Source organism: Carassius gibelio, chromosome B2, assembly GCF_023724105.1.
Source record: "Carassius gibelio isolate Cgi1373 ecotype wild population from Czech Republic chromosome B2, carGib1.2-hapl.c, whole genome shotgun sequence".
NCBI classification, from domain to species: domain Eukaryota; kingdom Metazoa; phylum Chordata; class Actinopteri; order Cypriniformes; family Cyprinidae; genus Carassius; species Carassius gibelio.
In genome coordinates, this window is record NC_068397.1 from 5,143,362 (window position 1) to 5,159,954 (window position 16,593).

General features: G+C 36.5%; 1 protein-coding gene and 1 pseudogene across 1 annotated transcript; both read right to left on the reverse strand.

The window, feature by feature from the left end:
• Positions 1-5,826: 5,826 nt before the first annotated feature.
• On the reverse strand, positions 5,827-7,820 carry LOC127950345 (phosphoglucomutase-like protein 5; annotated as a pseudogene).
• A 2,917-nt stretch (positions 7,821-10,737) lies between these two features.
• Positions 10,738-15,511, reverse strand: LOC127950386 (angiopoietin-related protein 3). Its single transcript, XM_052547395.1, has 7 exons — positions 14,883-15,511; positions 13,593-13,703; positions 13,097-13,208; positions 12,900-13,013; positions 12,688-12,783; positions 11,725-11,994; positions 10,738-11,549 (listed from the first exon to the last, which is right to left on the reverse strand). The coding sequence occupies exons 1-7, from the start codon at positions 15,363-15,365 to the stop codon at positions 11,386-11,388; spliced, it is 1,350 nt and encodes a 449-aa protein (XP_052403355.1). The 5' UTR covers positions 15,366-15,511; the 3' UTR covers positions 10,738-11,385.
• Positions 15,512-16,593: the final 1,082 nt, after the last annotated feature.

Genomic DNA, 16,593 nt, shown 5'->3' on the forward strand with positions numbered 1-16,593 from the left:
GTTGTAGTTTGCAATTGTGGTGCCTCGAGCTGAGATACAGTTGAAGAACCTTGTACAGGAGTCCATTGCAAAGAGAATCGAGTGATTTTATCAGTGCCCCTTTATTTCAGAAATGTAAACTATATTTAATTTAAACTAAAGTTTTAATATTTTTTTAACTGAACAGAGTAGAAATGGGTTACACCGACTGACATGTTGCGCTGTTCTTGAACGAGATGATCTGTCTTATTGCCATTTGACCGGTCTGTACATCTGTCTCTACAGCTGACGAATTCATCTGAATCTAAAATCAGAAATATCAATTCATTTTGGCACTGCAGATTCAAAAAATATTATTAAAGTTGATATATGTAAGATGTTCTCAAATATAAATGAAAAAGTTGCTAAGACTGCAAATATAGCACTAACAGTAGATGTAATGATACTCTCTTTTTATGTACTTCATCACTTTAAATACAGTCATATCAAATCACTTACATTTGTTTACCATCAGAAGTTCTGGGTTAGTGGTGGCAATTTTCATCCAAATGCTGAGATAGCCCTCAAAGGCAATTCTGCACACTTGTCTTGGAAAGAAGAAGAGCCGGTTTGTTTAACAAAGCCTATATGTATGTGATATCTATTACAAAACTTGACGGTAAAAGAGTGATGTCTAGTGGTCTTGCCTCTCCCTCGACTTGAGCCCCACACCTTCAGCACCTGTATTTCAACAAGTACAAAAAAAACAAAAATTTTAAAGTATTGTCATAATAAGATTTTGTAAATGTTATTTAGTTGCAATGATGTGAAAGGTAGAGTTGGTGGGTTATTCTTACCCTCCAGCTCCTGGCTGTTCTTCATGACTTGTGTTGGAGAGCAGGACAGTAGGTCATAGGCTTCCATTGTTACTGATTTCTTAAGCAGTAGGCAAGTGAACGCTTTAATCTTTAATATTATCAGTAACTTTAAATACAAATAACTCCCTCCGAGATATCATTTATTCAGAATTTGCTGCATAGAGAACCGTGCAATACCATTTAAATATACATATTCCCAAATTCAGTATCCCAGAAAATTTGAATATTACTTCAGCCCAATACAAAGAAAGGATTTTTAGAAATCTTGGCCGACTGAAAAGTAGTAATAATTCCTTTTGCCTGAATTACTGCAGCAATGTGGCGTGGCATGGAGTCGATCAGTCTGTGGCACTGCTCAGGTGTTATGAGAGCCCAGGTTGCTCTGATAGTGACCTTCAGCTCTTCTGCATTCTTGGGTCTGACATATCTCATCTTCCTCTTCACAATACCCCATAGATTTTCTATGGGGTTAAGGTCAGGTGAGTTTTCTGGCCAATTAAGAACAGGGATACCATGGTTCTTAAACCAGGTAATGGAAGCTTTTGCACCGTGTGCAGGTGCCAAGTCCTGTTGGAAAGTGAAATCTGCATCTCCATAAAGTTGGTCAGCAGCAGGAAGTGCTCTAAAACTTCCTGCTATACAGCTGTGAAAGTGAAAGTGATGTGACATTCAGCCAAGTATGGTGACCCATACTCAGAATTTGTGCTCTGCATTTAACCCATCCGAAGTGCGCACACACAGAGCAGTGAACACACACACACACACTGTGAACACACACTCGGAGCAGTGGGCAGCCATTTATGCTGCAGCGCCCGGGGAGCAGTTGGGGGTTCGATGCCTTGCTCAAGGGCACCTAAGTCGTGGTATTGAAGGTGGAGAGAGAACATGCACTCCCCCCACCTACAATTCCTGCCAGCCCGGGACTCGAACTCACAACCTTTTGATTGGGAGTCCGATTCTCTAACAATTAGGCCACGACTTCCTTTGTGTTGACCTTGAACCTCAGAAAACACAGTGGACCAACACCAGCAGATGACATGGACCCCAAACCATCACTGACTGTGGAAACTTTACACTGGACCTCAAGCAACTTGGATTGTGTGCATCTCCACTCTTCCTCCAGACTCTGGGACCCTGATTTCCAAAGGAAATGCAAAATATACTTTCATCAGAGAACATAACCTTGAACCACTCAGCAGCATTCCAGTCATATTTGTCTTTTTTAGCCCAGGTGAGATGCTTCTGATGCTGTCTGTTGTTCAAGAGTGGCTTGACACAAGGACTGCGAAGCTGAAACCCATGTCTTGCATACGTCTGTGCGTAGTGGTTCTTGAAGCACTGACTCCAGCTGCAGTCCACTCTTTGTGAATCTCCCCCACATTTTTGAATGGGTTTTGTTTCACAATCCTCTCCAGGGTGTTGTTATCCCTATTGCTTGTACACTTTTTTTCTGCCACATCATTTCCTTCCCTTCACCTCTTTTTTAATGTGCTTGGACACAGAGCTCTGAGAACAGCCAGCCTCTTTTGCAATGACCTTTTGTGTCTTGCCCTCCTTGTGCAAAGGTGTCAATGGTCGTCTTTTAGACAACTGTCAAGTCAGCAGTCTTCCCCATGATTGTGTAGCCTACAGAACTAGACTGAGAGACCATTTAAAGGCTTTGCAGGTGTTTTGAGTTAATTAGCTGATTAGAGTGTGGCACCAGGTGTCTTCAATATTGAACCTCATCACAATATTCAAATTTTCTGAGATACAGAATTTGGGATTTTCCTTAGTTGTCAGTTATAAAAAAAAAAATCTAAATTAGAAGTAATAAACATTTGAAATATATCAGTCTGTGTGTAATGAATGAATATAATATACAAGTTTCACTTTTTGAATGGAATTAGTTAAATCAACTTTTTGATGATATTCTAATTACATGACCAGCACCTGTAGGCCTACTGTAATTCATTTAGTATCAAATTTATATAACAATATCACGACAGTGTCTAATTTAACTAGGTTTACCCAATTCTTTTTTAAGGGCTTTAAATAAAAATTCGCAACTTTATTAATCAATCATATGCACTCAATCAGTGCTGGAATAGCGCATTTCGCTGCTTTATATAATCGGTAGTTACCTGTCAGTCACAGCTGCCTCTCATTAAGCCAAAATATTCCACTACCACTTCAGATCAGAGCTTGTTTATGAATGCATGTCGTTGTTGGGCAGCACATTCACTAATACAAACTTCCGTCCGTTGTTAAATGACTCATGAATATTAAATGTATCAAGGGCACGTTGCTCGGTAACCTTCCTGGAGCGTCATGTGACGTAATTAATATTCATAAGCAATGGTGACAGTGAAGGATTCTAGAGCGTGTGTACACTTTCTCTCTCTTTGATGCTGAAATTACACTTTTTGCTTATAGCAATGTTTATTTTTAAAAAAAACTGAAATGTAAGTATAAAATTGAATATAAACATGTAATAACAGTAGGGCCTCTTCGTCAGGTTCTTTCATGTATCTTGTAAGCTGCAGGAGCTCCGCCAGCTAGAGTTGTGACGTTCGCGAACGAACCGATTCTTTTGAACGGCTCATAAACATGAACGATGGGAGCCGAGTCGCGACTGGAGAGGAGCCGTTCTTTCTATCGTTCTTTTTTCCTATGCGTGTTCATACAAATGAGCTCCTCCAGGAGACAGAACAGTTATAGGGGGAGGGGCGCACCCAGCGCAGGCCAACCCTTTATAGCGTGATGATATTAGTTATTAGTTGTGCATGCATTTACATTGCATTTTGTGTTCATTTAAAACTTATTTTAAAATCATTAAAAATGTTCTTTTGTGATACTGTACTTGTATAGAAATTTTTCACTAAAAGCTGTTTTCCACAGACATTCATTGCAGCCCACTTTGTTATTGTTCATTGACTTGAAGGGGCTGATGTCCTATTTGCAAAGTTTACAGTAGTAATAGTATGTAGTATGTAGACATTTCCATTTTATTTATTCTAATTTTATCTACTTTAAAAAAAAATAGTTTTCTATCAAAATGTTCTTGTGTGATAACAATGTTCTTGTGTGGAAGTGTTTGTAGTAAAAGCTGTTTTGCACAGAAATTCATTGCAGCCGGCTTCGTTTTTTATGTTTATTTGTGAGTAGGTATTGTATGAATAACATAAGTCAACGTAGTTTTACACACACACACACACACACACACACACTTTGTACTAAAGGTAAATCAAAATAATGATGTCACTGTCTAAGCAGAGGGATTTGTGCAACCCTATGGAATATAGTCCACACATGAGAATTGAGGTAACAATCAATATTTCAGAATAATTCAAACTCAGATATTGGTGTGTGATATCTGAGCTTTAATTATTTGACTACAAATCTCACCTCATAATACCTCCCAGTGATTATTTCCAGGATAAACGGAGATGCTCCCAAGCTGGCTTCTTAAAACTGACTAAATATTTAAAAAGAGCCAAAAGAGCCATTCTTTTGAACGGCTCTTTGAAAGGAACGGATCGCGAAGATCCGGATCCCCTCAAAGAGCCATAAATCCCATCACTACCGCCAGCGCCACCTGTGACAGAAAAACGAAACAAACAACAATTTATTACTGCATTGACATTTTTTGTTCGTTTTTAATTTTGTGCAGTAAGACCTATGCTACGCATTAAACAGTGCAGGGTAGTTACTGGATCTAAATTTACATGACAAAAATAGTAACGTTAGTTAGTAATGTAATACACTACACCAAAGTCCCTTTAAGCGTATCCTATAGTCTTTTATCCCCTAACATAATCAGACTACTTTTTGATTACTTGCATATTACTTTTGACCTAACCTGTTTATCATACTGATTTAGTTAGCATAATCTTGCATATGACTATATTAAAAAAAAAAAAAATCGCACTTCTTGTAATTAACAACATAAAATGCATTAAACATTGCATAAAATCAGAACCTATGGAGAGAAGAGGAGTTTCTTTAACTGTAGTCATTTTTACAGTCTGTGTGTGGGACATTTATTACCTGTGCCAAAACTTTCCTCCCCACACAGCGAGAGAAGACCTGCGTCCATCAAACTTCCAAAATACCTCCGTCTGGTTGTGGTCTCATGCAGCTGGATCTTGGTGGCTCCGGCCGGCTTGTCTTAATCTGTCTTAATCTAAGTTTATTTCAGATGGCTTGTCTTAATCATTCAGATCACTGCACATACATGGAAACTCAATCTCACACAGAAGCGGCCAGCAATGCAAGTCTAAACTCATCCCCATCCAACTGGCACACATGGAAGCATCTTAGTCCATTAAGCTACTCTAAATACTCTTTTCAAAATGTGGAAAATGGTGGAAAGAAATATGGTTCCTCACCTCCATGCATGGCATCTAAATGGATTTGTATGTGGTTGTCTCCTGAAAAAAGCTCCTTTAGAACAGTGAAATCGAAGACGCTCCTCGGTGGTTCTGCTCAACTGGAAGATTTTATTTGTGACCGCCTCCGGTGCTGGACCTGTAAGGAGGTATTATCAAGAACTCAAACAAAAAAAGTTCATTAAAGTATATGTTGTATAAATTTCACCCCATATATATATATATATATATATATATATATATATATATATATATATATATATATATATATATATATATATATATATATATATATACTGTAGGTGCTGGTCATATAATTAGAACATCATCAAAAAGTTGATTTATTTTACTAATTCCATTCAAAAGTCATTCTAATATGCTGATTTGGTGCTTAGGAAACATTCTTTATTTTTATCAATAATGAAAACAACGGATGTTTTTTAGGAAATCTTGATTTTTTTTCAGGATTTTAGAAAGTTCAAAAGAACAGCATTTATTTGAAATGGAATTTTCAGTAACATTACGAATGTCTTAACTTGGACTTTTGATTAAATTAATGCATTCTTGCTGATTAAAAGATTCTTAAAATATATATATATATATATATATATATATATATATATATATATATATATGTATGTATGTATGTATATATATTCACTTCAAACTTTTGAATAATAATGTATTTTAATGATCAATTTGGGCTTTTCAGTGGCTTTTCAGTGTTTAAAATGTAAAAATACATTTGGTGAAATATGACATCTTTCCTTCATCTTCATTATCACATGTGAGCCATTTTACCTCCACTAGCAGTATTGAATTTGATACCGAAGTCTCCTTCAGGTCGTCCAGGGTTGTGACTGGCTGTGAGAATAATGCCACTGATAGCTTTGATCTTCCTGATCACACACGACACAGCCAGCGTCGACATGATGCCATTCTGACCGATCACAACATGACCTACCTGAGAAATTCACCAGCCTGTGTTAAATAAAACCCACTTGTAACTGGGAAATAATAAATGGATTTTTCTTCATATCTTTGCAACTTCATGTCAACTAGCAGTCATTAGAGTATTAGTAGATTGCCTCTTTAAAACCTGCTAACTCTTTATTTTGATGGTCCCACAACATACATTCTACTAACTATATAAGTACAGTACATGTCAACTTATTCTACTTATACCCTAGACTAACAGTCTACTAATACACTAATGAGAATTGGTTATAGACTTTGAAAATGAATGGGAGTTAGTTGACATGAAGTTGCACGGTTGTTCATAGTAAGCAGAATGTATAAAGTGGACTATCAAAATAATTTTCAGTGGGAAATAAAATAATGTTAAAATTAAAACACAAGGTACATCTAAACTGTAAATTGCAAATAACACCCGAATGGAGGCTGAAAGAATCTGCTCTAAAAAAAATTGCACTTCATTCATCATGTTCTTTGCGTCTGTGCCAGATCTAATTGGCAAAATTAGAAATCTATTAAAGACCATGTCACCATTTGCTTGTAACGTGCCCTAAATATGCACCTAACAATTGTGTCAAGACTAAATATCTTTTACGGCAAATTTAGAACTGGAAAGTGATGAGCAACAAACTAGCTCCATTAAAGCTTCTTCTCTATTTCTTGCTTTCAAAATAAAGAAATATAAAGTACAATTTACCACGAAAGATATAGTGCATTTGAATGACGGGTGTCTTTAAGGATGTGTGACATTCAGAAGCATAAAAAAATGATTATTGGAGTTTGTTCTACATGGGAATGTACTGTTTACTCATACTATTTTATTCATTCTGCTTCAGAATTTCAAAGTTCGTTCAATGTGTTACTTGCCAATACAAATTATTTGTGAAATGTAATCATTTCTTAGTGAAAACTGTTTCTACACCGAATTAGCAGTGTAGCCATCTGGGCTATGACCTGAATGACAGTCAAACTGAAGTAGCGTCCAGCTCCACCCACCACCATAGTGGAGCCCTGCCTGTCCCGCAGGTCAATGGAGGAGAAGATGCATTGAATGAAGTTGTGCAGGTAGTTCTTTTCAGACTGGAAAACATTGGTCTTCTTCTTCAGGCCGTTGGTTCCAGGACTCTGGTCAGGGTACGGAGAAGTAGGCAAAGTCAGCACTTGCAAGGGACTATAGTTCATTGCTCTTGTTCATTGAGAGAGAATTAAGGAGACACTGTTTGCTCCTTTCAGAGGTGTGTGTGAGAGAGAGAGAGAGAGAGAGAGACTGGGACAGGAGGAGAAGGAGGAAAAGCCTTTTGCCCTTATGGCATTCAAACAGAGTTAGATTGAAGCCATTACAGGATAAAAATATATTTGGTAACTGAACACGGCTTCTCACACATGTGCATGGGGATCACTGTCAGACAAGCTCGCCTCCAGAGGCCTGTTGAAGCAGATGCATAAGATGACCAGCGAGGCCTCGTTCATGTGCAGCATTTACTCAGCATTTACTCAGAAGCTAAATAGAGCTGATGCTGAGTTAATAAGCCCGGGATGATCTGCCTGTAAACGCTACATGAGTTGTTTTGACATATGCTAAATCTCACAGGATCATTCAAGATCCGTGGCTAATGAAAAGTGTGCCATATAGCTTGATAACTGGGTGGTGTTTGAGAGGGGTTTGGGTTTTGACTGCAGCACCTCTACAATCCTTGAGGATGACATTTCTGTGTTGATGTGTTGATCGTAACAGGTGGTTTATCTGGCTACAGAACGAACCGAATAAAACATTTCCCAGAGAAGTTCTTACTGCTACAAGAACAGGGGCCTGTTCTTCGTACGTCGCTAACTCAGTTAGCTGGATTTGGTTGTTGAAGATTTGGCGTGATCTTGGATGGTTTGGTTCTTTGAAGCTCATCCCGGAGCTGCTGTCATAGCAACAGGTCCGTTAGCTTAAACCTGCTCGGGAGCAGCTTATTTCATGTAAACAGGATTAGATCGCTTCTTTTCAACCAGAACTGATACTCAAAATGTGTCTGCTATAACCGCTACTTTATTACAAGAGTATCGTGATCCAGGGACAATAATTTTGAATAAGAATTTAAAAGATTGTTTTATTAAATTATATTAAAAATTATTTAAAAATAATATAAAAAAAGCTGTGTAGTCCATAACAGCCTTCTATAGACACAGCCAGGAGCGCAGGAGATGCAGTTAACATGAATCATATTGACCCTTAAGAAACTTTCATTAATGCTGTCACGTAACAAATCTGTCCAAATATAAAATAAAATGAATAGATAATTTCTACATTGAAATAAAAATGTAAAGACTGCACAACTATTATAAATTGCAAATCGAAATAATTGGGAATCATGAAAAAAAATCTGAATAAAATGAAAACATGTATCTATTATCTGTTTCATGTATCTATTATAACATTTATGTAGTTTTGTTTGCTTGGCTGTTTCCTTACAAAAGTCCAGAAATTTGTCAAGTTTTTCGTCGGGTGTCATTTTAAATTATATGACGTCATTACATTGCCGTCTTGCCAGCCAATCGCTGCACTGCTGATCATGGTTTCGAGTATCGATACATATCCCCTTTTAAGACAACACATGAACGCACAGTTATCTCAGATAACTCAATTCAGCGATACTAATCATACACAACAGGTGTGTTCGAAGAACCCAATTAGCCGGATCAGGATTAGCACGATTATATCATCTTGTATGTGTCATTTGATCTCGGATGTAATAAGCGACGTACGAAGAATGGGCCCCAGGTCAGTTGGGAAAAGAGAGAAAGAAGAGAAAGTCATTTCAGACACAAATAAGGCTCACACTGTGGATTGTCTGTTTTTACAGTGATAATGTATTTGCTCCTAGCCAACAGATTTGCTACGCTGATATTGCTACAGAGCAAGTACGGAGAATTACTAATGCCAGGGCATCCACAGACAAGCTGCTATGAGCATGCAAGACATACTGCTGCCACACAAATGTCAAATTTTATTACATTTACCCATAGTAGATCTAAACAGGTGGAGCTGGGGGAGGTAGAGGGTTTCTGTCAGTGTGCTGCAATACTTGATTACAACAAACACTGAAACAAACTATTTAAAGGTTAAGCTGCAAGCCAATCAGCTGATGATGTGATTCCTAGCAGGACCTATCAGATGCACCATCAACAGTTTCATGACTGAACTACATATGCGTCCCCATTTTAATTACTGATTAACAGGATACGGAAGTTGGTCACATTTTATTACATTTTATTGTTTTCTCCTGAATATCAGCCAACCACACATTTTGATGTGTTATATAAAATAAATCGGTAACACTTTAGTTTAGGTACAAATTCTCACTATTAACTAGTTGCCTATTAGCACACTAATAAAGCACATATTAATGTCTTAGTCTGCACAACCATATTTAAGATCTCTTATCTCCATTCCTAAACTTAACAACTACCTTAAGTATTGATAAGCAACAGATTATGAGTTTATTGAGGCAAAAGCCATTGTTAATAGACTGATAATAGTCGTCTCCAAAACTAAAGTGTGTGACCAATTAATCCACTTCTGTCTTTTAATGGAAATAAAACATAGTTTAACTTTTATTAGTTTCTGTCCTATTCCTATATCTAAAAAAAGAAGTTCATCTTAGCGCTCCAACTGGTCTAGGTTTTATGATCGTGACTCCATCTTTTAGCATTGGTGCCTGTGGTTAAAGTTGCACCAAATACAGCTCTTTCATGGATGTTGGCTTTGTGAAGTTCTCTGTGGTTATTTTTGTGGAAACAAGGTGAATATTCAGGTTGCTGCAGCATTTCTGTGTTGTTTGGACACAATTCTTCTTAATGTTTAGCATTCCTGTCATTCACTACGGAGCCCCGCACATCACATGCAAGAAAAAATAAATATATTGTTCACACAATTTACTAATTCGTTCCTAATCTTGCTCACGATTTAGCCTAATATTTTTTCCTGCATGTCATGTGTGGAGCTCCATAATTCACTTATGTTTTTTTTACCCATTTTCTTCTCTAATGAAGTCTTGCCCTGTAAAAATCATGAAGACTGTTGTTCTTAAAACACCAAACAACTGGGCACAAACTAATGCTAAATGGGTTCTTTTTGGAAGTCCCTCAAGTCACCCATTTCACTGAGTGCTTGCACTAAACAACACTGCTGAACACAACCTCTACCACACTGATATACAAGCTAGAGAATACACACACAACAAACGATTATGTATGTTTGGTCACATGATTAAAACAGAAGTAGGTTTTTATTATAGTGATAAATATTCATTGTATTTACACATATTAGCTATATTATAGGGAAAAAAAAATACAGAAAAAAAGAAAGAAAAAAAGTGTGTTTTTGGCGCATGCGCAGCTCTCTGTGGTGTGTGAATGACAATTACAGCCTTGATACATGAGGAAAAGGAAAGCCTCAGGAAAATATAATTTCCCTTTTGTAGTCTTTTTAAATAATAAAACATTTATCATTTTGTTAATATTTCTTTTGCCCGAATATCATCAATTTGCATGAAGAGTTAACACAGCTCTACTGTTGTACTGAACTTTAATAACAACTGCAATAACAGGCAGTGCTCAACAGAGGGCGATGCTGCATATGAACATCATTGCTATAGCTCTCTCTCTTTTGCTACGTTCCACTGAAAATTCCTCTGATTTTATTGCTATTTTTTGACCATTTATTACATAATATGTTAGAAATTCAGCAAATGATAAGCCATCTGATCATTTTAAATACATTTAAATGATATAGAATTTAGAATTTAATGTTGACAAAATAATGAAAAACAATATATCTGTTTTAAGTAGTGCAAAAAAAAAAAAGCTAAAGCTGTACAACTGTGCACATGACATCTTGAGGTCAGTGTGACTCATTTAAACACATGGCTGAAAGTGCTTCTCAGAAGGTTAAATGAGAGGTTTCCTGGTTGGACTCATAACAATGTAATTAAGATGACTGTGCTCATGGAGAAACTGAATCACGTGGAGCTCACTGGACTAATCACAGTGTAAATGTCCCATTTTTACTGCATCATATAGGTATATAGATATAGGTTCACACTCAACAATGGGAACTTTTACATGTCCATTAAATGGTTACTTTGTAAAAAACCAAGATGCAATTGCTCAGCATGAATGCAATCGTATGTGCTTCTGCACGTACAGTACTGTTGATATTAAGGGGTTTGTGGCTTTGAGAGATGACTAATGGAGATTTTCGTGGTCTTGAATCGTGTGGTTCCCTTGCCAGGTTTCCAGTGGGTTCCCTTTTTACGAGGTCTGCTCTGAATACACTTGCCATTCAGGTTAAAGTCACCGCAAATGCTAAACCACCACCCACCTAAAGGAAACAGCAGCAGTCGCCAAGGAAAAAACTAATTTAGTGTGCAACTTCCAAGCACATTATTATTCAAAATCACTGGGATTACCTCAAAAAGTACAACAAAGTTGCTACTTGATTTACTAGTTTTGCAAAAAAACACTCAATGAAAAGGTCTGCTTGTAGTCGTATGTACCTGTGTAGTCCTGAGCACAGTTTGGATCACGGTTTCCATCATTGTGGTCTTTAGTGGAGAACCTGAAGCCAGTGTGTTCATCCAGAGCAGAGCTGGATTCGTTGGTCTGCAGCTTCAGATGGATGGTGTAGTTGAAGGCCGCGTCCTCCAGGATATACTGATAAAGCGTGAAATGCTTCTCCTTCCTCCAGTCCTCAATCTGGACATGCAGGAGCGAGTGACCCTGATGGGCAACAGCATAGATCTTCTTTAGCCCCAGCCAGAACTCACCTACAAAACACAGACATCTGAGACATCCAGCTCTCTGTATAGTATTATAAAACACTTTATTTTATGTTGGAGTACTATGGCAGGCCAATATAATAATGTAGAGGTGCACAGCATAATATAATTAGCAGTATTTCAGATTATTTGATAAACATCACTCTTTTTAGTAGACTGTAAGAATGTTTTATCAAAAAAAAAAAAAAAAAGATTATTGGAGAAATAAATATTTATTTATTAATTTAGTATTATTATTATTTTTATTTTTGACCACTAGTTAAGGGTAAATTCTTGTTTATCTTATTTTCACTGACCTTCAACTACTTATTTTAAATGTAAATTTCATTAAATTTGAAAGGTAATATATTTTTGACTCTTTAATATTAACTGCAGAATGTTTTTGCATTACCATCAGAACTTCAGTATATGATTTCCAAATAGCTTACTCTGACACAAGGCTGTAAGCACATTCATGACCAGATACTATATTCTCATGAGAAAATATTGGGACAAGGAAGGCAACATTATAAAAGAGGAATCGGACACACTATGAAATTATGTAGTAAAAAGAAACTAAATGTAGGGCGTTAGGATTCAGACTTCTCAACACGAATCACAGAGCACTTCATTGTGCTCCACTCTATAATCACAGACTAAACACATTCAGTTTATGAGCACAACATTCTTGATTTAACTCACTGCCGAAGTCCCCAAATCCATCCTCATACGTCTCCCAGGACTGGTCGAAGTCCACCGAGCCATCATGTCTGTGCTGGACGACAGTGAACACTCCCTCTGTGGATGACAGAGGACAATATCACAAAGAGACTGTCAAAAGTTGAAAGGATGTCACCTCTGGCTGTTTTCAGAAATTAGAGATCTGAGAAAGAAAATGCCGAATAAATCCTTACCCTCAGTGAACTCACATTTCACAAGAAACGGTTGTGACTCGTGAGGTTTAATGGCATACAGGCCGCTAGATTTCTGTCCTCGGCTGAAGACCTCGCCGCAGTCTTTTGGAAGATCTAAAACACAATATGATATGTGGGTCTACAATTGAACAGATGCAATAACATTTTTAAAAGCAAACCATTCCTGCATCCCATACCGCTTGAGAAGCTCCCATCAGACGTGAAGTATGGTAGATATCCTGAGAGGCTGTTGCTTTGGTGATTCCTGTCCAAATATTCATCTGTTTCCTGGATATGTGCAGAGTTGAACTAGGTGGAAATTGAAAACTTAGAAACGCACTTAAAATTACTCCAAAAAATTCATAAGGAGGTTTCCAAATCTCACACATTATCTGGCACAGCATTTAAGAAATCCTGCTGCTGCATATATATCTTATATAAAACAAACACCATATAGCACACATGGATCACCTCATAGCAGATCACACAGGTGGAGCTGGGGGAGGTGGAGGGTTTTAAAAGCATGCTGCAGCTGCTACAGCAAGCACTTGCAGAGCATTTGAATGTTGAGCAGCGAGTTTACTGGCTGCTGATGTGAAAGACACCAATCACCTGCGCCATGTGATAACGATGTCATTATGTCAGATTGAGTTTGACCTGTCTGAGTTTCATCCTGGTATTTTAATACTGTACTTTATTTTCCAGGCCCTTGATTTTGGTCCTTTGGTTGTTGAGCTGCTCGCTCTGTTCCCTCACAGCCTTCAGCAGATCAGTGATGCTCTTTTCTTGGGTCAGGATGATTTCCTAATAGACAACAGCAACAAAACCGGAGCACGGCATAGACAATCAGAGATCACATCTGCTAGAGTCCCAGATGTTTTCCCTGCTGTCTTGGGGTCTTTTGTCAAACATAATTGTGAATTGACATAGAGTTCAACAATATGAAGTACATAACTGAAATGAGACTGAGGTGCCAAACTGGAGATTGCAAATCAAATTTAAAACAAGTAGGATAAAAACAGAAAAGAAAAAAAGAAAACCGAATTAAGAAATTAAATCAAATAAGGAAGTATTATTAAAATGGGAAATTAAATTAAGAAATTAAAAGAAAATCAAACAAAGATTGAAAATTAAAATAAAAAATTAAATCAAATAACGAAGTAGAATTCAGATAGAATGAATTAATTTATGAATGAAAAAAGGCATTGTCCAATATACCATGGTAATATAAAGGAATTATGCATTGCACTGAGCTTTAGGGTTAATGGGAAATGCTACTGGCAGAACAATCACCAGTACCTTTTCCATTTACAAATTTAACCCAAATGCATAAATCTAATGTAAATGCCACATACTAAAATATTTAGATATTCATAATTTATATACATTTCACTATATAAATTATTATTTGGACCATGGGAAGAAGAAAACACATTTCCTATAAGGCTCTAATTCAGTTAAAACTTGGGTATATCTTTGGGAATATCTTTCATTGTTGAATATTTATGTCTTTTTTGAATATTTATATTTATTACATTATTGGACTTTTTACCAACCCACCTTTCAAAACTGAATTCTTTAAAACTGAGTAATCAATAGATTACTTACAAGAACTAATAATCAATACATTTTTTCAATACAAAAACTCATGATATAAATAAACATTTTTTAAATATCCTGTAAATATCCTGTAAATATGAATGTTTTTCTAAAACTTGAACTAAAGAAAATGCTATCTTGTGTTATTATTGAATTGTAGAAATTGTTGAACTCTTCTCATGCCTCTTCAAATTTCAATTCATCATGTGGCCAACAATAACTAATTCAGTTCAATTCATTATCATGAACTGAAAAAGAATCAACCTTGGAATGTGAATAAATGACCTACATATAAATCATCTTGCTTAATTACATTTGAGAATATTCATAAAGGATTTCCTGTTTCTATCCAAGACATCCGAAAAGTTTCCGATCTTGCCTGACCTTGAGCGTGGAGATTTGAGCCACCTGCTCAGCCGAGAGCAAACTCTGGGACAGACCGCTTAACTTCTCCTCCAGGCCGCCCACCTGCCTCCTCAGATGCTTCCTCTCTTTTAGGATATCTTCCACTTTGGAGTTGATCTCCAGTGACAGACCCTTTATTTCCTTATTATTGGCCTTTAAGATCACGGTGGTCTTCTTCAGTTCCTCCTCCTCCTCCTTGATCTCACTGGCCAGCACAGAAAGTTGGTAGACGGATTTGTCAAAGATATTGAGCTTTTGGAAAATATCCTTGATTTGACTCTTGGTATTCTGCACAAAGTCCCTCAGGCTTTGGCCCAGCTGTAGGAGGCCGTTCGCCAAAAGCCGAACTTCATCCAGAGCAGCAAAGTGAAAGCGGCTCTCGGTCTGATGTTCAGGAAAGATGGGTTCTGTAGGGGAGGAATGAGCTGATGCCAGAAGGAACAACAGCACAAGTAGATTCATGGTTGCTTCTTTAGACTAAGTTTGCTATGATCCTCACAGTGAGAACCACACAGTTTGAGCGTTGTTCACAGGCCTCCTCCTGTTAATCATTAAGCAGGTTGATGGTGACCTGATATAGACTTTTATGAATCCCAGCACTCAAAAACCACAACATTTCAGCTATATAACAATATCATGCAATGCACAGTTTCTGGATCTGTGTCAAAAGGATCTGTGAAGATAATGGTTAAATTACCAATATGACTGACCATGATAAAGAAAAAAATCTTTAGAGTTCATAAATGAATTCTTGGATTTAACTTTTTATTTCTTTTTATTACTCTGTTCAGTTTAATGACTCTCATGTGGTGTAACCATGAAATAAAATGTATATTTTCCTCATATTTGAATACTTGAACTTTAAAAAAAGTATATTTCACTGAAATGTTACAAATATTAAATAAGTTTTTTAATCAAATGTTTTAGTATTTATTTTAAAGTATTTTTTATAAAAAGCATTACTTTTCTAATGCATAAATATTATTAAAGTTTTATTATTAAAGTAGAACCCCATGATATTTTATAATCTGAACAAAATTTGTCTTATTATAAAAAGTTTAAAATATTTAATATGTTAAAAGACCTTGACCTCCATTGCACCTCATAACTCTTGATTTGGTGATTGTTTTTCAAATATTAATAAGCAGTTTTACAGAACATTTATAATTATGCATTTGGCAGAAACTTTTGTCCAAAGCAACTTACATTTTACATTTTGAAAAAAAGAAAAAAACTTAAATATATATATATATATATATATATATATATATATATTCCTGATTTATCACAACTTTTCTCTTTTTGTCAAATCAACTTGTTAGTTTCAGTCAACTCTCAATTGTCAGGCAATAACATTTTAAGTTAAGCAAAAAGTAACAGTACTACAGAAAAACACGCATAGTTGGGCTCTGTGGCCTACCATTTTAAATATATATTTAGAAATCCTTTCATAGTATTTTAAATAGGTCAGGATGGAGCATATTTGACTTTGTGTGACTGTTTGTGAGCTAGTATTGATTTAGGAGAATGACCTGAGGTTCCTAGATTGTTTTGACTAAATGGAGGACAGTTTTCAGCCATAAAAGTCTCTTGTATAATGTTAGTATACCACAAACTATGAAAATGTGCATAAGGTAGACAGTAATTTGAATACTTGGCTGGCTTGGTTTTGACTCTACAACAGATTGGC

Excerpts from the sequence above, each read along its gene's own strand:
- LOC127950386 (XM_052547395.1), bottom strand. The coding sequence starts at position 15,365 with ATGAATCTACTTGTGCTGTTGTTCCTTCTGGCATCAGCTCATTCCTCC. Across the intron at positions 13,704-14,882 it reads CTCAAATCTCCACGCTCAAG|GAAATCATCCTGACCCAAGA; the intron begins GTCAGGCAAGAT and ends GTTGTCTATTAG. Across the intron at positions 13,209-13,592 it reads TCAAGGGCCTGGAAAATAAA|TTCAACTCTGCACATATCCA; the intron begins GTACAGTATTAA and ends ATTTCCACCTAG.